This window comes from Drosophila yakuba, chromosome 2L, assembly GCF_016746365.2.
Source record: "Drosophila yakuba strain Tai18E2 chromosome 2L, Prin_Dyak_Tai18E2_2.1, whole genome shotgun sequence".
Classification (NCBI taxonomy): Eukaryota; Metazoa; Arthropoda; class Insecta; order Diptera; family Drosophilidae; genus Drosophila; species Drosophila yakuba.
The window spans coordinates 18,174,655-18,199,499 of NC_052527.2; the positions used below are offsets into that span (position 1 = coordinate 18,174,655).

Consider the following 24,845-nt stretch of genomic DNA (forward strand, 5'->3'; position numbering starts at 1 on the left):
CTGGACGAACCTGTTCGTAGCGAACTGAGCTTGGTTCATACCTGAGTCGCGGCTTGAGTTGGAGTTCGATTGTCCTGTTCAAACTCAAATGAATATTATGTTTTTATACCTAATCGCGACGAAGGCTTTTCACAAGTTTGTAAGCTTCGTTCAAAATTTTATTTTTCTGTTGCAGCTATAGCCCAGGAAATTTGAGATCTCGACTAGAAATACAAGGGTGAATTATTTTAAAACTGCAATAAATACTATATATATACTGTATAAGTTAAACGGGCGAGTCGATATAGCCATCTTTAAAGTTTGCTCAATTTGCCATTGCTCGTAGAGTAAGGAGTTAACTAGATTCGTTGAAAACCTGAGAAGTAGTAGTATATTCATGATCAGCATCTCTAACCGTTCAGCTGGCTAACCAGCGTCTATCACTCCCTCTGTCCGTATGAACTTTGAGATCTAGGAACATATTATATTTAGAACATATTATATTAGAAAAATCAATAAACCCGGTATTAATGTACCAAAACTTATTCCTGCAAAGAATCTTTTCAATGCAAAATTCGGTTTGTATTGCTAATACATATATTCTGAACTGTTCAAAGAAGAAGAGACTTGGATTAATAGAGGACTATAAGATGTAATTAGATGAAATATTAGGCCTGCTTTAAATATTTTTGAATATTTTCAATTACATGAGGTTAAACGGATTTTCGGAAACGGGTTACTGTCATTTCAGCTGAGGACGGCATCCGAAAAACCTTTTAACCACTTGAACCTCATCGAACTGCAACTTGTTGGCCAAGTGAGTGAGGTCGTGTGTGTTGATAGTTTTTGGATGTGGAGTCCGCTCAGTTCTTATACGACACTCGCACCCGTCGGTCGAGCGATCACTCGTACCTCCACTCGAAAAAGTCGGAACGATCCACATCCATCTCGGGGTTCCTGGGCCACTCCGATTGGCGGCTCGGCTCTTTAATTGCGTCACTAATGAGCTGCATTTATGTTAATCTCCGCACCCGGGACGTCTAAGCGCTACACGACACGATCCCAAGATTTGGGATCTTCGCGGCATTCGGCACTTCTTGTGCTTTTCTTTTTTGGTAGTTTTCACCTGCTGAGCCGTTTATGGTTATTGCCGCAATTCCGTTGTGACAGTCGGAGGCGCTTTATCATAAATTAAAAAATCGTGTAGTCGGCGAGGGACCGCTGGACCGCTGGACTGCTGGACTGGTGGACAGCCCCGCCCCCTGATATCCACTGATGGATGATGTTGCCGCTGATGGCAGTGTCGGCTCTGAGTTATGGCCAAGTCGGGCCAAGTCGGAGATTTGCATGAATGAAACGCACGCGTTGCCCGAAAACTGTTTGGTGATCCGATCTCGCGATGACTTAATTGAAACGCCGTTGGCTGGAGCAGAAGAAGGTGTTAATTAGCATACGAACAAATGGACAAAAGCTCGCGTGTATTTCGTATATTTCGTATATTGTATGTCGGTATTCGAACGTCGGTTTTGGGTTTGAATTTGGATTTGGTCATATTCGCAGAAGTATTGAATGCTGCCGTCTGCGTTTTCGGTTCATTAATAACAACACAGCCGATCGTTCGGTTTACTTCCAATAGTTTGATTCTCGGCTCCTATGGCGGCGTTTTATGGGTAGAAACAAAGGCCCTGCGGAATTGTGGACTGTAGTATTGTGGAACTGTGGAAATCGGAGCCTGCTAAGCTCAGCAGAAACCAGAAAGGAAGGGAAATTAAGCCTCAAATGCATTGAGTATTGAGACTTTTAGTGCGAACAGAATATGATGATAGTGCCAGCTGCTGGGCTCGAATTCGTGTTGTGTGCCTCGGATTTGCATCGTCATGTGGAAAATACATAACAAACTCTTAATCTACATGCTCTGGATTATGGAAATAAGGTATAGTATAGTATAGCCCCATAAACGGAATGCCCATTAACTTTAACGGTCGAACAGTTATGCCATGCTATGATCCCCAGGCGGTGTTGGGTTGGGTTTTTCATTCGCTTTTCTTTGGATTTCCTGCGGCTTTTCCGTTTATCGCTGACAGATCTGCACGAGTTGACAACTCTTTCGTTACCTTTCGCCATATCGCGCACATCGCCGGACACGATCGCTAATTTTATCTGCGAAGCCACGGCGCGATGTATGTTAAATCCTTATCGAACGCCCAAACAGTAAACGCCTCGTTCTATATAGTTGTTGGCCGATCGAAAGTTACAGGGGGCGCAGGAAAACGCTGAAAAAAATCTCATTAAAATTGGCAATTAAATGGCAGGCAGCAAGTAAAGCACAAAACTGACAGAAAGACAGCGGTCTCTCATTTGTAGCGAGGAGCAGCTAAGAGCCGCGTCTAAAATCGGATTGGGGCGGTAGGCGGTAGGCGGGGCTGCGACAACTGGAAATCAATTTTTGCCATAAACTCATCAACGTGCCTCTGCCTCTCTGGCTCTGTGTGTGTGTGTTTCAACTGCTATCTAATTGCCTTGATGCAGTTGCAGTTGCAATAAGTTGAGTGTATCTCAAAGATACGCGCTGTGTTCCCCTCACCACTTTCTGTGTTTTATACCCTCGAGGAAGGTATTTGGATTTTGAAGAAATGTTTGCAGAGGATCCGTGACCTCAAACACTGTAAATTATGTAGGTGCATATGCTTTGTTTCGTATAATTGAGTATTTCAAATTGATATTTTGGACTTCGACGTAACATTTTAGTATTAATATTAATATAAAATTTACATCCAATTAAGACAGAAGTTATTTGTACCTGCAAGGGCATATACACTTCCGATGGCCTAATCTAGCTCAGCTTCGGGCTTTCATTCCCTTCTTGTCAGTGGGCTGGTCTTGTGGGCAGAGCTTCGCCGAACAGAACCTGAACTTCACCGAAAGAAAACACAGAAACCTTCAAAGGGTCTTAACCCAGAAATGCTTAGCTCGTGTAATTGAGGTTACTGCAATTTCAAGGCAGGAAACCAGCTGCATCCTCCAGATACATCTCGTTCTCATTCTCGTACTCGTAGTCGTACTCGTGCTCTTACATGGACAATTGGAACGCATGAACGTGCAGACAAACGCTCAAATTGCGATCAAGATCACTCTGCGCCAGTTGTGGCTGCATTTACAAGCCCAAAATGGCATAAACTCTTGCCTGTTGCCAGTTGCAAGTTACCAGGCAGCCAGGCTGCCAGGTTTCCACGTTTCCCAGGCCAACCTGCAGAACTGAGTCTCTGTGCGGGAGCCGTCGGCGCGGTGGTCGAGGAATCTGTGCCTGGTCACTGGTCGGCTGGCATTGTTGCCGCATTTTGCTCTTACCATTTTTCTGCGGCTATAGATGAGTGATCGACTGCAAACCTCAAAGCCCAAACAAAACTATCTGCGTTGATCTGTTTGCCAGGGCGTGATGGGATGGGATGGGATGGGATTGGACGGAATGGGAGGGAATGGGATGGCAAGGGCGGGAGCGGTTGGCCGACTGGCTAACTGCCTGAGTGGCCATTCGACCACTTGGTCTCTGCCAATTGTCCATGACGAACGATCCGTTTTGGCTTTTACCTGTTACATGGACGCGGCATGCGCACACTGAGCGAAAGGAAGTGGAAATAATCTTCCACATTGTTTAGAAGTGCACCAATATAATTACAGCATATGCAGAAGCTTACTTGCCATAGGAAAGTTAGAACTTTGAAATTATTTGAACTATGCCTAAAGCATAACTACTTCGTATCCAAGAATCAACTATCAATGTTGGCACTTTCCCAACCTGCACGTACTCGCACCTTTTCTCCCAGTGCCGTACATATGTCTTTCTCTGGTCAATTACGTCGTCTTTTTTGTGGCCAGGATGGCCAGCAATTGTTGCCGGCCGTTTGGCTGAGCGTGGCAGCGACATTTTTCTTGGCCATGACCATGGTTCGCCCAGCTCCGCTCCACCGCTCCACTGCTCCTTGCTGCCTCCACCTCCGACCAGCTTCTCCCCGCCCGCCTTGGAATATTTGTGTTTTATTGATGGCATGTTGAACAGCCTTTATGGGTTTTCGGTTTGTCCGCTCCCACCGCCGACCACTCCTTCCCAGCCCCGCCCACTTTACATGCAGCTGTAGAGCAAAGCTGTTTTATCAGCGCACACAAAACTTTCAAATGCCCCGAAAACCGAGGGACGGGGGGATGGAGGGATTGAGGGTTTGAGGGATCGAGGGAGCCCAGTGAACATTTTTTCCCTGGACCAACGCATTGTTTTGGCCGGATTAAGGCGCCTTTGTTGCTTCCGCCTCCAATTGGCGCTTGCCTGTTGTCCCGACTTTGGCTGTGTGCCTGTTTTGGCGGAGGAGGAGGAGGAGGAGGAGGAGCGGGAGGAGTAGTAAAAGAGTCCGAGGAGGGCCATGAACATGTCAGCACGGCATGTAATTACCAGACGGAGCGCCGGCCATATATATCTGCCTGCTATTGGAGGCGCTACTGGTCAAGAGACCAGAAAGAGCGTTTCCATGGACAGCCAGGCCCAAACAACAGCCGCCTGCGCAGCGGTGGGTCGAAACTATTTGGTCGACTAGATTCGCACAATTATGACAGGGCCCTAGCCTCAAGTATGGGGATACATCCGGGGCATTGGGGCTATCGGGGATCACCGGTTGCGGCAGTGGGGAGCAGACTGCTACGCCTGCGCGTGAAAATATTAAAGCCATATTTTTATGAGGCTCCGAAGTGCGCATTAAGTTAGCGTTTCTGGGTTTTTAGTTTTCCTTGCTGCTGCTGCCGCTGCTGCTGTTGCCTTGGAGCTTGTTATTGGCCATTTATGCTGCTTGCGGCCAACTCATAAGTGGCTGCGCTTCAGCTGCCGCTGAATTATGCACCAGGCTTAATCCATTTTTAATGAGTCCACGTCGTCGTGGCAAATATGGCAAATATTTTTGAGCAAGTTAGTGCCTGAGGAATCACCAATTTGTCGGACAGCAGAAGCCATAAGACTGTCAATGGAACTAGTTTGGCATTTTGTAAATGCCAGCTCTATTTTGGATTCGCTGGAAGGGGTTTGTGGCGGGGAGATGGTGCATGGCGGAGGCGGAAGTGGTATCAAGTTCATGGCAGGTCCTTGCTCTTACGCAGCATAAAGGGTAGTGGAGCGACTGAGAACTGCGATTCAGAACAAGAGATAAATGAAGAAGTAAAGCAGTCCAAGGACTGCGACAATAAAGGGGTACTCCAAACAAAGCGCAAATCAAGCACACGTGACTCGGACTCCTCGAGGGCCTGAAGATCTTGAAGTGGATTGGGATAGGGCGTACACGGAAAGAAACTAGTGGAAGACGATGTCCCGAAAAAGGAAACAGGGCAAAACTACAAAAATATGTAGTTAACTGGAAAGTTAATAATTATTTTAGTTACCTAGTTACACTATAAACCACATTAAATATTCAGGCCAATCGAGGTATTTGTAAGCCATTTGAGTCATTGTTTGCATGTGATCTCAATTTGTATCTTATAAATGCTTAATACCCAAGATGATTAACAATAATTTACCTCACTCTCTCGGTTGAGCATCAAAAAATGTATAAGCAGATAGGTGAATCTCAATTTAAACTATTATTGTAAAGTGCGCATAGTTTTCTCGCTGTGCATAGGTCTGGAACTGAAATCTGTTCTGGTAATGGCGATGATGATGATGAAATTGTCGGCGTTGACATGCAACAGGCAAACAGCAGACGGGCGGGCCAAGCGACAAATTAAATAAAGCAGCTAAAAACAAAAGAGTTGCGAGGAGCTGGAGATGGCCGCCTTGATTGCCGGCTGCTTTTGGAGTACTGTATACCCTCCACCATGTGAATGTGGGTGCGGGGGGCTTGACGGTCACGCTGGGCGAACGCACGTAAAAGCTATTGACTGACTGACTGAGTGCCTGACTGGCTGACTGATTGGATGACTGACTGGCCAAGCGGATGCGCTGACAGATCGATCGCGTATTTCGGGCCAAGTTTGGCCACAGAGTTGGCTGAAGGTCTGCGGTGCCTTCCTTTCGGCCCTGTTAAACGGGCCTAATTATTAGTTTTACCACCAATTTCGCCGTCCATCGCCGACGCTCGACTCCAGTTTGAGCCATGTTAACAGCGTGTTCGACAAACCTGCAACAACAAAGGCGATCCCATATCAGAAATCAGCGTTCGACCATCGACGTTTTGCCGAGGGTTTAAGCTCATGTCTTCGTGCTCCTCTGCGGTTGGTAAAATGTGTAATTTCTGTAAATTGATTTAATTGCTGCGTTTAAGAGTGCCTCGTAAGCTGGAGCTCCAGCTCCACTTGGAGCTGAGTTGGAGCTGGAGTGGAGACACTCGAGTGGCAGGTATCGAAAGCCATTTACATTTGTAGACACAGAGAAAAATAAAAACTCGGTTTCGGACTTTTAGAATACTATATAAATCGAAATAGTATTTGGTATCGGAATGTCAAGTGCCCATTTCTAGATTTTGACATAATGCATACAGATCTCTACAAAGTTCCCATTAAGGCTGCCAGAAAATGTTTTTCAATTTTAAACTTCTGGATAAATCGGAGTCTTTTTCGGTAGTTATTGCAAGAAAGTACGTTTGAATATTCAAGCTACCTTTAAAACTAAAATGACATTATTAAAACCTTTGCTTTTCCTATCCACACTGGCCTTATAGTATTATAAGCCCTTGCAGAAAATCTGTGGCACGCGCATATGGCTTTCAACCATATCCAATCACAAGTAATAGATATATGTTTCGGTGTAACCATGTGGCTGGCAATCAAAGTTTACGTTGCATTTGTATTTTAATATCGGGGTTGCCCACCCGTGCGCCAGTTGTTTGGCCCCGGGATGTGTTTCTCTGGCTTTTCCTGGCTGTAACCCGGTCCATGGCCAAAAGGCGAGCAGGCGATCGATCGATCGCATGATTATTGCCGCAGCTGTTTGATGCTGATTGGTTTGGCAGCCGCGAGTCGACAGGTTAGACAGCCGACACGTCTCGGGAGTGGGTGGCAAGTGGGAGGCAGGTGGGAGGCAGTGCAGCGCGATTGAGGGAGAGAAATATCTGAAATTGGCAATTTGCAACTCATTGTCAAAACTCATTAATCCCATTTGCCATTTTTGACTGCGAGCATTAATTCCGCCATTTAACCCGACAACTCAAGTGGAGCTGAAGTTAAAGCTGAAGCTCAAGTAAACGCGACTTGATTAGACACTCCAGCGAGTCACGACGGATGGCCATGCTTCTCCATCTCCAACTCCATCTGCATCTCCGTGCAATTATGGCTAATAATACAGCTGGCGGCTGGGATTTGACTAAAGCTGACAGTACAACGCCCAAGCCCACAGCCACCTGCCATAGATGCACAGGAAGAAAAGAACTACTGTTATAAAATAATTAAATAACACAAGGAACATTCAGAAGAAACTAGCAGTCATACATAAAAATCTTCTAAGCTATTTTAATCAATTATGAAAGAGAATAAACATTGTTTAAGCTGTAAATATCCGACTTTATTGCCAAGTTTGAAAATATTTTTAGGTTCAAACATGTGTATTTCTGTAAAGCTAACTGTAACTGTCCGTATACTCACACACAATTTTTGCAACTCTTGGGAATAAGGACAAAACAGAGTTCAGTTTTGAAGTCCAAGTACCCAAACGTGCTCCAAACGTAACTAAGTATCCCATATGCTCTGCTTAACATATTTTATTTTCAAGAAAAACCCATATAGTTCGATTGATAAATTACAAAAAAATTTGTCCCTGTGCGGCAGACAACTGCAGCGCATTAATCTTGGACAGACTCGACTCGATTGGCTGAGATCTGGAGCTGCGGCCCGCCGCTTGGAGCTCACAGCTCGGAGCAGAAACTGAACCCTCCAATGGCAAACGAAATGGAAATGCATTCAGCCAGCCCAAAAGAGCCGGCGGCGTTTGCTGTGCACGACTTTTCAGCTTTTCAGCTTTGCAGCCATTGCCAATCGAACGATCGATTTGGATTGGGATCGATCGTTCGATCGATAGGCGTTCGTTTGTCATTTATTTATTTATTTATTTGCCCATTTGCCTATTGTGGCTCTACAGCGTGTTATTTATGGTTCTGTTTGTTTTGCCTTCTTGTCAGATTAGTGTCCAGCTTTACATCCGCCATGCTCTGTGGCCGGATTCCCGGCCTGACCCCGGGCCAGCGCAATATGTGCCGCGAGATGCCCGACGCCCTGATCGCCCTGGGCGAGGGCCACCAACTGGGCGCCCAGGAGTGCCAGCACCAGTTCCGGGGCCACCGCTGGAACTGCTCGGAGGTGTGGCAGCGCAACGTCTTCGCCCATGTCATACCCACAGGTGAGTGCATCTGCATCTGGATCTACATCTGCATCCTAATTCTCATTTCGCTGCAAACGCCTTCGCGGGGAGTTATACAGTTTCCATCCGGCGTGCAATCAATATCCCTAAAATAAGAAAACAAAGGCATTTTATGAAGTATTTATTATTTCTTAAATAAATATATGCATTAGCTACTTTGTACTGCTTTAAGGTATTAATTAAAACACAAACTAACTAAAAGAAGCACACCTTAGGCTTCTTTGTCTTGCAAGTATAAGTTCAGTTCAGAGTCTTTAAGCTCCTGAAAAAATCGTTTTAAATATTGACTGACCTAATATAAACATAACAACATTACATCAGTAAACATTTCTTTCTGTTCCTTCAAAATAACTTACTAAATCTTCGATCAACTGAAACAATTGATTGGCACTTAATTACCATCTGCTGTACTGTATTGTTATGTACAGTTGTGGAGGTTTTCCTAATAATTTGTACATGAATACCAAGTTTCTTATTTGTTTTATATATCAAATCAAATTCGTCGTAATAACCTAAACTATAACCACTTACTTTGTTTCAGCTTCGCGTGAGGCTGCCTACACCTATGCGATAGCAAGTGCCGGAGCGGCGTACGCGGTGACCGCCGCCTGTGCCCGCGGCAACATCTCCACCTGCGGCTGTGATGTGCGGCACAAGGCCACGCCCACTGGCGGAGGTACGCCCGACGAGCCTTGGAAGTGGGGTGGCTGTTCGGCGGACGTGGATTTCGGGATGCGGTATGCGCGCAGATTCATGGATGCCCGCGAATTGGAGCGGGACTCCCGCACGCTGATGAACCTGCACAATAACCGGGCAGGAAGAACGGTGCGTATGACTAACACGTATAATATATTAAATACATTAAATAAATCAAAAAATAAGCACTATTATATAGCTACATTTAACCCTTTCAGCTGGTCAAGAAGATGCTGCGCACGGACTGCAAGTGCCATGGCGTCAGTGGCTCCTGCGTGATGAAGACCTGCTGGAAGAGCCTGCCGCCCTTTCGTCTGCTCGGCGATAGGCTCATGCTGAAGTATCAAAAAGCCAAAACTGTTCAAGCCGTCAAAGGCAAACGTGGACTGAGATTAGTATTAAGCAGGTGAGAAATGATTCTTTTTAAAAGGAAACACTTTTAACAGTGTTTGTTAAAGATAATGTTATATAACAATAATATAAAACTATGTCCTTTTCAAAAATCAAATCAAAAATGTTTGTCGGGTGTAGTTTGGTAAGGTTTAACCTTAACTCATTTTTGATCGAGCGCTACATGAATAATTTAAAAAATCCCAAGAACATCAAGTGTAGATTGTATCCTAGAAAATACAATGAAAACTTGTCAAGAAGTATTTCAAAATCGTGAAGATTTTTACCATATTTTTAGAAGTATTTAACACATTCCTTCCCCCGTTTTTTCTTGCAGAAAGAAGCATGCCGGCACCGCCCGTGCCCAGAAACCGGTCCTCGATTGGCCGAAGCGCATGGAGCTCATCTACCTGGAGGCGTCGCCCAACTACTGCGAGCGGAGTCTGCAGACGGGCAGCCAGGGCACCGCCGGCCGCACCTGCCAGCGGACCGGCCACGGCCCCCAGAGCTGCGACCTGCTCTGCTGTGGGCGTGGCCACAACACGCAGCACATTCGGCGGACGACGCAGTGCCGCTGCCAGTTCCGCTGGTGCTGCGAGGTCAAGTGCGACGAGTGCGACGAGAGCTACGAGGAGTTCACCTGTAAATAGAGGGGGCGGGACCAGATCACTAGGACTAGGGCTATGTCATAGGAAATGCGTTTATTAAGTATTATGCGAAATGTATTACACCCACAGATACGCTCCGCGCCACCATACAGCCACATTCCAGAATAAACATAACAAGTTAACATCCACAATCAAGAATGTGTTTAAGTTCTTACGATCAAAATTGGTACTGAAGTGTTCCTTCAAAAGAATACTCTTCAATGGAATTAAATGTTCCATACATTTAGACCATTTTAGATTAAAAAAGCTGTTAAGAATGTGATACATTCGGATTTATATTTCTGGTTTCTTGTTTCTGAATTCTGAAGGAATTTCAAAAATGATGACATCACTTAAACTTTTCCCACTAGGGAAATGACAACTTTGAGAAACCATGACATATTTTTATAAATATTATCTAGAAACCTGTTTCTCAGATCACCGATTTCATAGCCTACCTATGAGGGAGGTTTAAATAGTTGGCGCGCAGCATTGCCAACGCTGAGTGTGGAGCTATACGTAAGACCCACTTTCGGTTGGCGTAACGCAATGCGCTGGCTTTATATTTTGGTATTGGAATTCCGGAATCCATTAAGCTGGCAGCTCGAGATGCCAGCACTCGCTGAACTGCGCGAGCGCCAAAAGGAAAATTCATTGATTGCAATCCCGCGCTCTCCAGCTCGCTCTCACCATTCCTAGGCCAGGGGAAGAGGGGGGTGAGTGTCAGTACGGAAAAGTCGGAAACTCACCACTTGCCAGCGAATCGGCGACTATATTAGCGACTGGCTCGCACGAGCGGCGCTCAGTTTTTTGAGGGTAGTTAGTTGGACAACGGCGTTGCCGAAAACGGGCCACCTCAGCTGCCGCACAATACATTTTTGGGTTAGGAACACACATACACATACACGCGTACACTGACACGAATACCAATACACTCCCGCATGCACATACACACACACACACGCGCAGTATATGTATCTGGCCGAGAAATGTATAAGGCCAAGAAAAGTCCAACTTAATTGCATTCGCAGCGGAGAAAAGTGAAAAAACAGCGCGAGAAAATTCCATTGACTGGCGAAAAGTGCTTCGATCAAATGCATAAAGTCCCCGTTAATGTGTGTGTGTATGTGTGCGAGTGAGTGAGTGTGCGTGAGTGGCAGCAATAGCGCTAGAGGCTGCTCCCTGGATACAGAAAAGTGATTTCCTGCAAAAAGTGCGAAAAAAGCGAGTCAAAAGCAAATCGAGCAGACCAAAAAGCCGCCTATAGCGCTCGAAGTCGTGTGACAAACTCAAGAAACCATTAAACGCACACCCTTTATACGTATATATGTGCAGTTGTGTGTATCAGTGTGTAACACACTCGTACTATACAAACACACGCTGTCAATCAAAAGGAGTCATCTGCCCCACTAAACGCTGCCTATCGATTGGGGCGAAAGCAAAAAAAATTATTATAAATTGCTTCAACCTACATATAAGCCATGCGAGTTATACACACACACTCGCATTCGCACACCCACAAAACCGCACACACACATACACCTACACACACACGCATACGCCTACAAAGAGACATTAAGTTTGAAAAGCTATAAGCTGTATAACAGAGCCTAGAGTCGAGCGAATGAAGTGGCGGAAGGTGGGGCGCCAGCATAATGTTGAACCACCCAAGCCACCCGCTCAGCTCCAAACCCCCTCTGCCCCTTCACCTCTCCGCCCCACAACCCCCTTTCGTTACGTCGAGCCTTACGTTGTTCGTGAGCGTAACTCGTGCGTAGAACACTCTCCACTCCATTTTGCGGAGCACTCTTTAACTCCCTATCTCTCCGTATCGCTGTGTGTGTGTGGGGCTCAAATGTGTGTCAGCGGGAACGAGTGTAAAAAATATCCTCGTTGGGCACGAAGCCACCAAACCACTTGAAAAAATAAATGAAACATAAAAAACCCTCTCAGTGAATGAAGCCTTTAATTAGTTTAGCTGCAAACTCACGCGGTTTAATTATCCTCCCACACAGCCATGTACATAAAAGAAAAGCCGTTTAAATCATAAACACAAAATGCAATTAGCCAGCGAGCGCACGCCACGAAAGTCAACAAACTAACTAAGCCAGTGTCATCAACTAAATTAGTGCAAGCAGCAAGCAGCCAGCCGACCGGAACCGGAAATGCCCATTGAGCCGCCTGACAACAACCACGAACACAGTCACAATCGCAATCGCAGTCACCAGCACCATTGCATTGGCAACGGCCATAAGGACGAGCAACAAATCGCCCACACACACATGTAGTTGCAGCGCGAGTGCGTCAGTGTGTGCGGGCTCTGAAAACCGGAAGCGGAAGTCGGGGAGCAGCAAGAGGATTAACCGGAGAAGGAGGAGCAGGAGCAGCAGCTAGCTTAGCCAGTTTTTCATTCGCCCGCAGTTCGTTAAGGAAAATCATTCAAAATTCATCGCCTAAGCAAAGCGGGTGAGCTATTTAACCGTATTACGTATACGTAACGACACCCACGCTCACACTGACACCAAGTAACACACACACACACACACGCACACACAACCAGAGAAACACAGCAAAAACTTCAATTTGTGATGTGAACCATAAGCGATATTGATTTCTGATTTGTGCGTATGCCTTGTGTAACAGGAGCCGCCATCCGCCATAATTTAACCGTAATCAGTTATGAGTAATCTGTTTTTGTGCCTGCCTTTGTTCTCGCTGTGTAACTTCTATATCTCCTTTTCGTATCTGTTGTGATTTCTTTTATTCTACCGATGAATATTTCCAGCTGAATATAAAGTACGATTCCCGATTATCCTAGACCTAGTTGCAGTCCTAGAACGTAGACGAGTAACTTAGTTTAGCGAGTAATTTTAGTCTGTTTTCCATGCATTACCCATACGCCCCGTTCAATCAATCAATCATTCGCAGATTGGCAAGCAATTTGAAAACTTATAATTATATCTGTGGATGGTGCCTTGTGGGGCAGGCTCGACGCATTCGAATGCTCGCATGATTTGTCAGTTTTTGTTCCGCTTTTTTGTTTTTTTGGGGGCCGGCCCAGTCACCTCCTTTGCGTGTCAATGATGCGGTGTTTGCCTTTATTATTTATTTCTTTCGGCTGTTATTTGAGTTGCCTGCTCTAATTTTAGATCAGCCGAATAACTTTTATTGATTTCAAATTTCAACCTTATTTTACATGTGGTCTGAGTCAGTGTGTGTGAGTGAGTGTGTGTGGGTGTGTGTGTGCGGGCAAAGAAAACGCCGCCAATCCATATATTGGGGCAGTGGTAACAACAAAATACGGCAAATGTTTTACGATGACGCTATTGTTGTGAGCGGGAGCGAATGGAGAAAGCAGCAAGAAGAACGGAGAAGGGAGATAGGAGAAAGGAGGGAAAGGGAAGAGGCAAGTCCGCTGGTGAGATGGCACGCATTTGCGCACTGCCACCAGTGTGGTGAGTTCTCTCTCCGGCTTTCTCCGGGGACGCCTCTCGTTTTTTTCGGGGCTATTCAACATGTTTGTTTTGGGGTGGAGGCCCCCGGAGCAGATAGCTTGATAAGATGGCCTCCGGACGGACAGCAATCGTAGTGGCTTCCAGCTTGCAGCTTCAGCTCCAGGTCCCCCAAGTATGCAGCTCGAAGTGCAATCCGTCTCCCTCTCCGCATCTACATAAATCTGGCAGTATGTATATCTGGATATGTTTGCCCAGCAAAGTGCACTGCCTGGGGCTCCCTAATGGCATGGCGATGTAATCGAATCTGGGCCTGATATTTTATGGCCTGTCTGCCATATCCTGACCTCATCTGCTGCGCTTCCTCCATCTTTTTATGTCCCCATTCTCTGCCGCACACATAGAGCAGGCACAGTCGCATCCACATCCACATCAACATCCACAGGATCTGGCGGAGGCTTCCTTCCCATGGCTCATGGCTGTGTGAATGGGCTTCCGGCTTGCTGATTCATTTAGCACTCATTTGAGTCGCTGCAGCTGTCGTACTGCTGCTGCCGTTGATATCCGCACTCCTGGCCTATTCACATAATTCACAGCAGCCGAAGCTTCAGCATTTCGCTGCGTCTTATCACTGGGCCGCATTGTTTATGCGACGCCTTAATTGCAACTTGCTATTCATGACATAAAATTGTAAAAATTAGAGCAGTAGGAACGATGACTTAAGTCCATCGGTATCAAAATTGAGTCTTTCTGATTATTATAGTTTCAAAGTACTAAACACGTGATTTATCAGCCAGAAAGAGATAAGTTTTTAATTCGCTTATTACGTTCTTACTTTAAATGAATTTCCAGGATTGCTATACTTTGCGGTAAAAGAAACATTGACTAAGTCCGTCTTTCTGTTTTCCATTGAGTAATATGTTTTGGGCCCAAGCAGCCACATCTGTCTTATTAAAGAAAGGCCTATGCCAATTCCAAGATGAACCGCATAAACTCCGGCTGACAGCTTTTGTTGGAGACTTCCTGCAACCGAGAGGCAGCCGCTCGAGTGGCAATTTGCATGCGATTTGTTGCCGTAGAACACGAATTTACATAGGCGGCCCTAGTGCAAATCTAGGCGGGATGCGCCCGCCTCATCCCAGCCAGTTTTGTCCTTTGAGTCCTGTTAAGTCTGTTTATCGTATTCGCTTATGCGCTTTTGGAACGGTAGTGGGACAGCTCCCGACTGAGATTTAGGTAAAAAGGTTAAGGATATGCAAGTTGAGCTACAGCCAATTTAAATGCAAAGGAGAAAAGCCTTGGCTTTTATTGTGCAACGGGGCGTATGCGTAATGCAATATATTGTTTATGACGAGAGAGCGTGCTGTCTCGATTGTGCTGTCTGCCATTGTACTATTGTGTGTATGTTTTTCGTTCTCTTCTCAATTCTTCCACTTGCAGATGCCGCACAAGAAAGAGAAAGAGAGAGAGAGACAGAGAGAGAAAGTGGCGAATAGATCAATCAATTAATCAATCAAAACCGAGCATATCAACCGAGAGGCCAATACCAACCAGAGAACCGAAATCAAAGTTCAACGTTGCATTTAAGGTTGCACCCGGTAGCCCAGTTCAACTCCAACTGCAAACTCCGGTTCCACGTACCACATTCCACTTGCACCCCGTGTGTGATTGCATGCCGCGGATGAGCCGCGGATTATGTCACGTGACGAATATAATCCAGTAACTAGCTCTGGTGTGCGCAGTCCGGGTCGCGTGCGGCGTCTCCAGGAATTGCCGACGGTCGATCGATCCCCATCCCGGGACTACGGAGCGCCACGCGGAAGTCCTCTAGGTGAATGACCACTCCATCCCGAAACTTAACCCAAACTTAAACCAAAACCGAACTGAATCTCTGGACCTAGTCCACGCAATCTGAGCACAAACGTAGTCCAGCACTTGGCCAGTATATTGTTTGTGCGAGAGCCCTGCGAACATTGATTATTTCCCCCATTACGATTACGATCAATTGGCTTTGCTTTCACCGATCTAGAAAGTACTAACCCCTCTGCGGACCCAACGCAGATGTCATACAAAATTCCAAATTCCAAATTCGATTCGCCAAAATTCATTATGCAAAATTAACGCTTATGTTTGGAGATTTGTGTATCGCTCGCTAGCTCTCTACTTGTTACCGCCATATATAACTATTTTCATTTCGTACTATTTGTAGTCGACTCAACTAATGCAATTTCTAACTAAAGTCTATTATTTCTGTCTAACATCACACGCATGCGCATGGTACATAAATTTGATTTCATTTCATTTCACTTGATTCGATTTTCATTTATTTCGTATTCCGTTTCGCTTCACTCATCCTGCGAATCTCAACCGATTTTCATTTCAATTAACCCACACAAACGGCACTCGACACTCGACACTCCACACTCCACACCCGACACCTCCAACACATGCAAATTGAATTCGACGGGGGGATTGGATGGGAATTTTCCGTGAAGCAGCTGCCGCTGCCGGGAAATTGCATTAGAACCAGGAACCGGGACAACAGAACTGGGAAATGGCCCACAGCTGAGCCGTGTGACTCTAGGAAACTCTGGGAAAACCACTGCGGAGAAGTGCACCTTGGAAAATATCACCAACGACTATCACTGCAACCGAAACTGAACTGAATCCGCATCTGAAACTTTGCCTGGAACCACGCGTTTGATATCAAAGCCTCAAACTGGATTACAATTATGGTTAGCTAAACTGTTTTGCACTTGAACGGGGTCAGCACTTGATTACGCCAGCTAATTAGCATTTGGCCGCCATTGCGGGGGGAATGAATAAACCATTTATGACTCGAACACTGAGTACTGAACACTGAGTAGTGAACAGTGAACGTGGCGGACAAGGACGTTGGCGGAACCGCAAATTTAGTTTCGTGCTCTGACGTGCAAAATGATTTCGTGCCGGGCCAAACTTAGTTTATGGCCCTCGACGGTGGGCTGGGATATGAAATATGAACAAGGGGCCAGGACATACAGGGTAGCGGGCTTACGAGCGGGTTGTGTGGGTGGATAGCAAAGCCAGGACACGACAAACACTCCTACCCGCCTTCGTTTGTTGGCTTTTCGTTTTGCATTTCCTTTTTAGTAACCTGCGTTCCTTGCCACTAACCTAACCCAAACAAACCAAAACAAACCCAACTGAAAAATTAGAAAAAACGGAAGGAAATGAGGCAGAGACTCCACTGCACTAGTTGCCACCTCTAGCAAATCACTCAGTATACTTTTCTTTGGTTGCGTTCCTTTTGTTCTGGTGGCCAAAACGAAAACACGAAACAACCACCTGAACCACCACCAGAGATAAAACCACCACCTGTTCCGCCCGTTCCGTCATCCTCATTTGGTCATCCTCATGAATTCTGTGTGTGTGTGAATTTCAGCAATGGGCAGTCCATACTACCGCGACATGGATGAGCCAACCAGTCCGGCCGGAGCGGGTCACCATCGCAGCCGGAGCGCCAGCAGACCACCGATGGCCCATGCCATGGACTATCCAAGTAATAACCGTCGCAGCTTTCGAATGGGGCACAGAATACGTTCTATATCTTCGAGGTCAATTTGTTCCGATTTTTAAAGCAGACTGAAACAGACATAGGATATAATCTCGTACGGCTAAGGCAAAATATAGCTTATAACTCAACCTACACGCATTTAAATCAAGATGTTTAATACAATCAATTCGAACTTATCTTAGGTAAAAAAATGATTTGTAAACAAAATGTTTACTAGGCAAAAGACATCAACTTTTGCAGCCAGGATACATCAAATCATAATAAAATTTGCCTAATCAAATTGACCTCGAAGTACTATTAATTTATCTTAAAAGTGGAGTAAAACTTGCTAAATAGAAAACAGCCCACAACTGAATCACACTTCGAACTAATCCCACCTAGGAACCCGCTACCAATCGCTGGATCGCGGCGGACTCGTTGATCCCCACGATCGCGAGTTCATACCCATTCGGGAGCCCCGCGACCGCTCCAGGGACAGATCCCTCGAACGGGGCCTGTACCTAGAGGACGAGCTCTATGGCAGATCAGCGCGCCAGAGTCCCAGCGCCATGGGTGGATACAACACGGGCATGGGGCCCACATCGGATCGAGCTTACTTGGGCGACCTGCAGCACCAGAACACCGACCTGCAGCGGGAGCTGGGGAACCTCAAGCGGGAACTGGAGCTGACCAACCAGAAGCTGGGCAGCTCGATGCACAGCATCAAGACCTTCTGGTCGCCGGAGCTCAAGAAGGAGCGGGCTCTTAGGAAGGAGGAGAGCGCCAAGTACAGTCTGATCAACGATCAGTTGAAGCTGCTCAGCACGGAGAACCAGGTGAGTGCGGATATTTTGCATTCAATGAACCAGGATAAGCTAACTGATAGTTCTGATTTCATCTAGAACATAAGGGCTTAATGCCACAACAAATGTTATAATACATAAAATATAATAAGTATGTTTTGTTAATAATTTAAACGATACCCTCCACAGAAACAAGCCATGCTGGTGCGCCAGCTGGAGGAGGAGCTGCGCCTGCGGATGCGACAGCCCAACTTGGAGATGCAGCAGCAGATGGAGGCGATCTACGCGGAGAACGACCACTTGCAGCGGGAGATCAGCATCCTGCGCGAGACGATCAAGGATCTCGAGTGCCGGGTGGAGACCCAGAAGCAAACACTGATTGCCCGCGACGAGAGCATCAAGAAGCTGCTGGAAATGCTGCAGGCCAAGGGAATGGGTGAGTCCTTTGAATTGGCATATACGCGTTAGTTTATTTACGATATCATTACTTGTTTGCAGGCAAAGAGGAGGAGCGCCAGATGTTCCAGCAGATGCAGGCCATGGCCCAGAAGCAGGTAAGACCCGATCATATGCTTTGGAGTCCCTTGCCACTCTTCACCGGAAACGAGGGACGAGGTCGAGCCCCACTCTCGCTCCCCGACTCTCAGACTACCTTTCTATATGTCTCTGTCAATCTATCTCTCTAATTTTCTTTCGTTCGGCAAACAATGCTCTAGAGAATGATTTCGTACACGGGCAGCTGGGGAGAAAGGGAGAACTTTCCCCTCTCCCTTTCTCCCCGCCTGGCCATTCCCTCTGAATACGAAAAACACTTTTTATGCATCTTGAGTTCGATACATTTGATGCAACATCAGAACTTTTACCACTTTTTGTTCAACCCAAGACACACACACGCAGACCTTAAGCCATATATACTCGATATACCTACACCTATACTACATCTTATATATAAACACCGCTTTATAACTGTTACCATATAGTTCAAAAAAAAAAAAGTAGAGCCTAGAAAATGTTCGCTTTTATGCCAACTAAAGCTTGAGTTGTTCGTAGTGTTTTCACACTGTTTCCCACTGTTGATTTTTCATTTCCCACATGGACACTCAGACACTTACACACTCAGACACACGGCCACAGAGCCTGACACTTTCCATTTGTTTTGCTACATGTTTTGCATATTTTGTACTGTTTTGTTCTTGTTGCCGTTGTCGCTTAATTAATTTGCAACTTTGTGCCGACGCGAATGAGGACAGTGGAGGCAGTCAACATCAATGAACGTCGTTCAAATTAACATTAAGTGCAGCGCACCCATACACGTACCCCACACACCTACACCTACACCTTCACCCACACACTTACAATCCCATTCACACTCACGCACACTCCGACAGCAGCTTAGTCATTTCTTTGTTCGCCACCCAATAAAATCTCGATTTTGTTGCACACTTTTCGGCGCCACAATGGAGGCATCTTCGCGTGCCCCATTTATGTATGCTGCAGTAATGCATTGCCAGTTCCAGGAAAAGTGCATTTACCCCTCCATTGTTGCATTCCATTATTTATCGGCGGGGGCGGGGCACGGGGCCTGGGCGGAGACGTAATGCCTCCCCCCGGGAAATCAATCTGAAATGAGTCCGAAGTCGCTGCTGCAGTTGCAGCTTAACTTTCTGCCCGTCGACCTCCCCAAGGACACGGCAACAACCAACTGCTTATTACTGATCCGAATTCGTACACCCCCTTTAATTACATGTGTGCCCCGAGCTAAACTCCCTCACAAGCACACACGGCGTATGCGTAATATCCAGCTCAAACGGAACAAAAGGCAGTCAGCCAAGCACACAGAAAATATAAAGTGCGGAAAAGGGAAAACAAGGGAGGGGAAGAAAATAAGAAAAGCATTTTCAGAGCTTGGTCAGACAGTTGGGCAAATTCCCAGTGGGCAGCATAAATAACCTTGATACAGAAACAAAATCTATTTAAGGACAACAGACGCCGGCCAAGGAGCAGCCCAATGGGAGTACCCTGCGCAAATGGAAATGTTCTCATTGTGCGATTGGCATTCAAGTGTTCGAGGAAACAGAACGGCAGTCTCTTTGGGAAGTCATCAAATTACTAACACTTTAAACACTCAGCTGGCCATTTAACAGCTAGCCAAAAGTCAAAAGGGGTCAGCCTCGAAATTCAAATTTGCATCTTATCCATGTGCTTTGGCCATAAAAATGACAGATATTAGCAAAGAATGGCCACTACTCTTCACTGAATTCCGAACTTCATATTTTATCTGAGCTCTGCACTGAGTCCCCGTGGCGTTTAAGCCATTTGCATGAGCTCAGCATCCTTTTCTGGGCCCCATTTCTATGGCATTCCCTGCACAATAAGTATTCAAATGGCGTTTTTTTGCCCCTGCCTTTTTTGGCTCATCGCCCATTGGCTTTTTTCGGGAATCGCATTTCATTTCTGCGTAGGGCTTTGTACATTTTTTTGCAGCCAGAGGGACTGGAGGGTTTTGGTATATTATATTATACCAATTGAATGGAAGGCGGGACAGAACAACAACCGCCTTGACCGGCGATGGGCGATTGGCGAGGCTCGAAATTAATTTGTCACTGATAAAGCAAACAAATGGTCGGAGGAAATGCGGCATAGTTACACGGCCGGACAGCAGTAATTAAAAATCAGCCCACAAAACCGGTCTAAAGAAAAAAGACACCCGCCCACATGACCATACAAAAGAAAACAAATTTCGCCCACCGCTTCGTTTTTTCGTTTTTTTGTTTTTTGTTCTTTCTGACGGGCGAGCAATTAAAAGTTGTTGCGTATTCGCCACGTTAACAGGGCCGGAAAAGAGAGCAATCGGCTGGCGCAGTTCTTTCGAGGCCACTGCGTTTTACATTTCCTATTTTCGGTGGCGCAGATTCTATTTATTGCAGGCTGCAGCTGCCGGCGCACCCCGCAGACCCCCTTAACCCTCTTTCGGGTGAAAAACTTTCAATAATTCATCTTGTTTAGCAAGTTGGCCCAAGTTGGGCCGCATTGAATCGACTTTTTCCACTCTGGCCGCCCTGACTTTTGGCACTCTTATGTAAGCCGGAGGCCCAGGGCACGCATGTATGTGCTCATCTCGGCTGGAATATGCGAATATACTTTGTAGGGGACCCACTTGGTTTTATTGTCGGCTTCTTATGGCCATTTAACCGACGCCACTTTGTCTGCTTGATGCTCAAACTTTTGGCTTACATTTGACCCCAAACCAAGCACTCTGGCACGCTTATACATATATAATATGTACACAAATCTAACAAACTTATGCGATACTCAACCTTCTCACTTTGGCTGAACCCCACAACAACAACAACGAACACAACAACAAACGCACCAACAACAACGAGACAGCTTGATTTGGAGCGTGAAATCAAGAAATTTGCTCAGGAGGAGCAAGGGGTAAGGGTGAGTGTGTGTTTGCTACTCGTAGAAGGAAACAAAAAATGCTACTAAATGCGATATAAAAAACGCTTCTGAGCTAAAGACCTTCTTAGGGCCAATCCAACCCGGCTTAACCCCCTACTGCCGATGACCAAAGCTTGGCATGCTGCTCAGTATGCCAGACCACACAGATCCATATTCAAATATTCATGTTGTTTGGCTCGCCCTTACTCGGCTTCATGTCCTGCTGTCCCCCCCTTCATCCTGCTCCCTCCGCCTTCTCGTAACGCTCTGCCAAATTAGAAACTATGCAAAACGATGCCAATGGCTGAATTTTAATTAGCAACCTAAGCCGGGCCGAGCGGGGTAAACGGGGCTGTACATGTCTTACGGGGATTGGCACATGCCGCCTCAGGAGCGGACTTAGGAGCGTTGGGGCCGAACCGCGGACAGTCCTGGAAAGGATTCTTAGGAGCGTCTGAAAAGTTATTTGGATAGTAGAGCTGCAAAAGCCACTTCAGATTCTTATTGAATAGTAATTTCTACAATATTTATAAAAGTGAAAGAGCAATAAATGGGTATATGCAGTTGGTCTAAGGAATTTGTCATATGTTATATGTCATATAGCATTTGCAATTGCCCAATTTCAGCAGAATAAATCATAAATTGGGCTGTAAATGAGGGAATGAACTACAGAACCACAGGAAGCGTGAAAATTTCGCCTGTCGTAAATTTAAAGGCTAAAAGTGCAGGGCTTTAATTCATGACAGAAAACCCATAAAATACTGCCCGCTCCGTATTAAATTCCCCCAGCAACGCGAACCGATTGCGGCAGGCATTTCACTCGCAGGTCACTAAATAAAACTCACACGACACCCGCACACACAAAGTTGCCGGCGAAAGAACCAGCCCTGTGTCCTATGCATACGCATAAATAATAATGGGCATGGAGCACGGAAGACATGGGGGTTACCATGGCGCTACGAGGGGAGACTGGGTGCTGGGTGCTGTGAGCTGGGAGCTCGTTATGGTTGCCAGTGGGCCTCGCTCAACGCTTGATATATTATGCTGCTGGTTGCCGGAGCTCTTTGTTTTTGCGGGGGCATAAAATAATTACGCGGCCTACCGCAAAATTCATTTTGCAGTCGCTGAAAAAACCCCTGCAAGTTAAGTGTGTTAAGGAGATACAAATGCATAAGGGACAGGTGCCTAGAGGAGTTTGCACTCCGCATTATCGATTAGCACGGCGCAAAGGAATTCAATTTGTTCTGGCATATCCGAAAACAAATGACTGCCTAATGAGTTGCCCACTTAGCATAATAATTGAATGGAAGCTGCCTTAATATGCAAAGTGTTGCCTACTTTTGCGGGCCAGCGCGCCCGGAATGCCATTCGATGGGGCCATTTGAGGTGGGGGTGGGGGCTTATCCGGTGAGGGGGCGTGGCAGGTAGTAGAGGTGGGACCGCCCGCAAGTCAGCTGCTCGAGAAGTGCAGTCCACGTCGTGCGCAGGCCTTCAGTTGCAGGAAAGGCCGTTTCAACCAGCCGCAGCCAGTGCAGGGTTAAGCTCGCAGCGAGTAGCTGCAAAGCGAGTTCGCCCTCTCCCTCTCCCTCCCACTGCCACCCGCCTCGCCCCACTCCACTGGCCTTTGGCAAGCAATCAATATTGCCGCCAGCTTTTGAGCGTAAATGAACGTAAAAGCTCTCGCTCGGCCTGGGAAGCTTTTCTCGTGCCACAGACCACATGACTGGACTTGAGAGCGGAAATCGGGAATGCGACTCAATCGGGACGAAAGCCGAATCCCAAAAGCTGCACGGTTGAGTGGTGAACTTAGTGCCGAAAGCCGATTGACTGCGGACTAAATACTCAAATCATGATGTATGATGTTATCGCTTAGTTCGGAATTATAAAAGAACAAGGGGGGCAAGTGCCGATCGCAAATGTTCAAGGGCAATATTCAAGAAGATATATAAATAGGACACATTGCTTAATATTAGCTGAAATCATATAAATCCATAGTTAAATTAGTATTAATTTGTGGATTGACGTTGTATTTACTGCATCTAAAGCTTAATATAAACATACGATACATAAATAGCTGAACGATGTTACATCAGTTAAAAATAATCTGAAATGGTTAGAACATATAATCTTTTTCTAAAAACCAAATAACTGAGTGTTGAAAGCACGAGCTTCCGCAAATCTTATCAAAACCCAATGCAAGGAGCATGGCTTCGAGTGAGTGCCAAAAGTTGAGCCCACAAAGTGCCGAAATCTACGTGACTCAAATCGCCAAGAACGAGCGACGAGTGAAAGCTGAGCGGCTGAGCGGCTGAGCAGAGAGCCGAGTGGCCGAGCAACGGTGCGGATGAGCGATATGCCATGCTGCTGAGTAGCCTCGTGGTCGCAAAAGCTCCGCAGGCGCGAACAGTTGTACACGCAACGCTCCAGCCGTCGAGCCGAGAAACGGACTAAAAAAGGAACTGGTTTTGAATCGAGCAGAGCGCGTCGCAAATCGTACAGAAGAAATAAAGTTTTGGCACAGGCAAATGGCAAAAAATTCGGTAGTGGGCAGCGAGCCAAAGCCAAGTGAACTGGGATTGTGCTAGGATACGAAAAATCCACACGAACACCAATATCATCCGTATAGAATCGCGAAAGGAGATCCCACTCGTGGCGCGAACGCGTGTGCTGTGCAGGAAAAAAAGAGAATATTTAAATGAAAATTCCATTCCTTGACCGCAAAAGGATGTAGATAAATAGGAATGTCGAGCATTTCATTATTGTGCCTTTACCTGTAAATGTCAGTGTCTGTGTGAAAATAATAGCTTAAATCGAGAGTGCCAGTGCAACTTTTCAAACCCTGCATCCCATCGTTCAGCAGCTGAAGGAAAAGCAGTACGAAAATCAGCAGGAAAAGCAGCAGCAGAAGAGCAGAAAAGCAGAGCAGCATAAAATCAATAATTTTTGCTTAAGCAGCCACAGCAGCCAAAAAAAATCCTTCGCAGCAAACATTAACTAGCAACAACACCAAAGGACAGCGAGAAAAACAACAACAATTTCTTTTTATAGCTCTTCGTCCTGTCTGTGTGGCAGTGTGCGTGTACGTGTACGTGTACGTGTACGTGTCCCTTCCCCCGGTGAAAATGTGTGCGTGTGTATGGTGAGCCAGAAGGTTACCCTCGCACTCACACTCACATTGCATTTGCACTAAGCAGACAGCGCTAAGAAGCAGGAAGCAGCGCCAAGAAACAGGGGAGAAGTAAAGAGTGAATGGTATAAAGTAAAAAGTAACGGGGAAGCAGCAGTCTATTATTGTATTACAATAACACACACCTGCGCACACCAACGGCGGCCAGCTCAAATTACATAAATAGCGGCTAGGCAGCACTAAGCCCAAGTACAACGAACTGCAATTCTGCAATACTGCAATACTGCAACCCTGCAACACTGCAACATTGCGATTGCAGCAACATTAGCACTTAAAGACTCAGGCGAGAGACCCAGAAATCTATGGACAATGCCTATGTCTACTACAAG

The 24,845-nt window shown here is 46.2% G+C and overlaps 2 protein-coding genes and 1 long non-coding RNA gene across 26 annotated transcripts in view; 2 read left to right on the forward strand and 1 right to left on the reverse strand.

Moving 5' to 3' along the window:
• The first annotated feature begins 833 nt into the window (after window positions 1-833).
• Window positions 834-10,247, forward strand: LOC6528765 (protein Wnt-2). The gene is made up of 5 exons (XM_002089764.4): window positions 834-1,912; window positions 8,124-8,341; window positions 8,904-9,187; window positions 9,277-9,464; window positions 9,786-10,247. Exons 1-5 carry the CDS (start codon window positions 1,857-1,859, stop codon window positions 10,096-10,098), a joined length of 1,059 nt encoding a protein of 352 aa, XP_002089800.1. The 5' UTR covers window positions 834-1,856; the 3' UTR covers window positions 10,099-10,247.
• Window positions 5,444-10,760, reverse strand: LOC120320825. Of its 2 annotated transcripts, none has more exons than XR_005560396.1 (4): window positions 9,736-9,864; window positions 8,894-9,678; window positions 6,132-8,448; window positions 5,444-6,031 (listed from the first exon to the last, which is right to left on the reverse strand). It is a non-coding gene; the product is annotated as an uncharacterized LOC120320825 (long non-coding RNA). The 2 variants fall into 2 exon arrangements; XR_005560397.2 differs by adding an exon at window positions 10,554-10,760 and having other exon boundaries at window positions 5,577-8,448; window positions 9,736-10,088.
• Window positions 10,761-10,859: 99 nt separating this feature from the next.
• Window positions 10,860-24,845, forward strand: part of LOC6528766 (trichohyalin) — a 37,777-nt gene continuing 23,791 nt past the window's right edge. For 6 of the 23 annotated variants that reach the window (XM_039371609.1, XM_039371605.1, XM_039371604.1 and 3 more), the window contains exons 1-7: window positions 10,864-10,977; window positions 12,111-12,561; window positions 14,988-15,378; window positions 16,972-17,088; window positions 17,485-17,918; window positions 18,075-18,321; window positions 18,384-18,439. In XM_039371609.1, the coding sequence (XP_039227543.1) occupies window positions 15,243-15,378; window positions 16,972-17,088; window positions 17,485-17,918; window positions 18,075-18,321; window positions 18,384-18,439 (990 nt within the window). In that variant the 5' untranslated portion in view covers window positions 10,864-10,977; window positions 12,111-12,561; window positions 14,988-15,242. Of the gene's footprint in view, window positions 10,978-12,110; window positions 12,562-14,987; window positions 15,379-16,042; window positions 16,283-16,971; window positions 17,089-17,484; window positions 17,919-18,074; window positions 18,322-18,383; window positions 18,440-23,730 lie in introns of those variants that run through there. The other 17 variants (XM_039371621.1, XM_039371620.1, XM_039371619.1 and 14 more) reach the window with 9 other exon arrangements.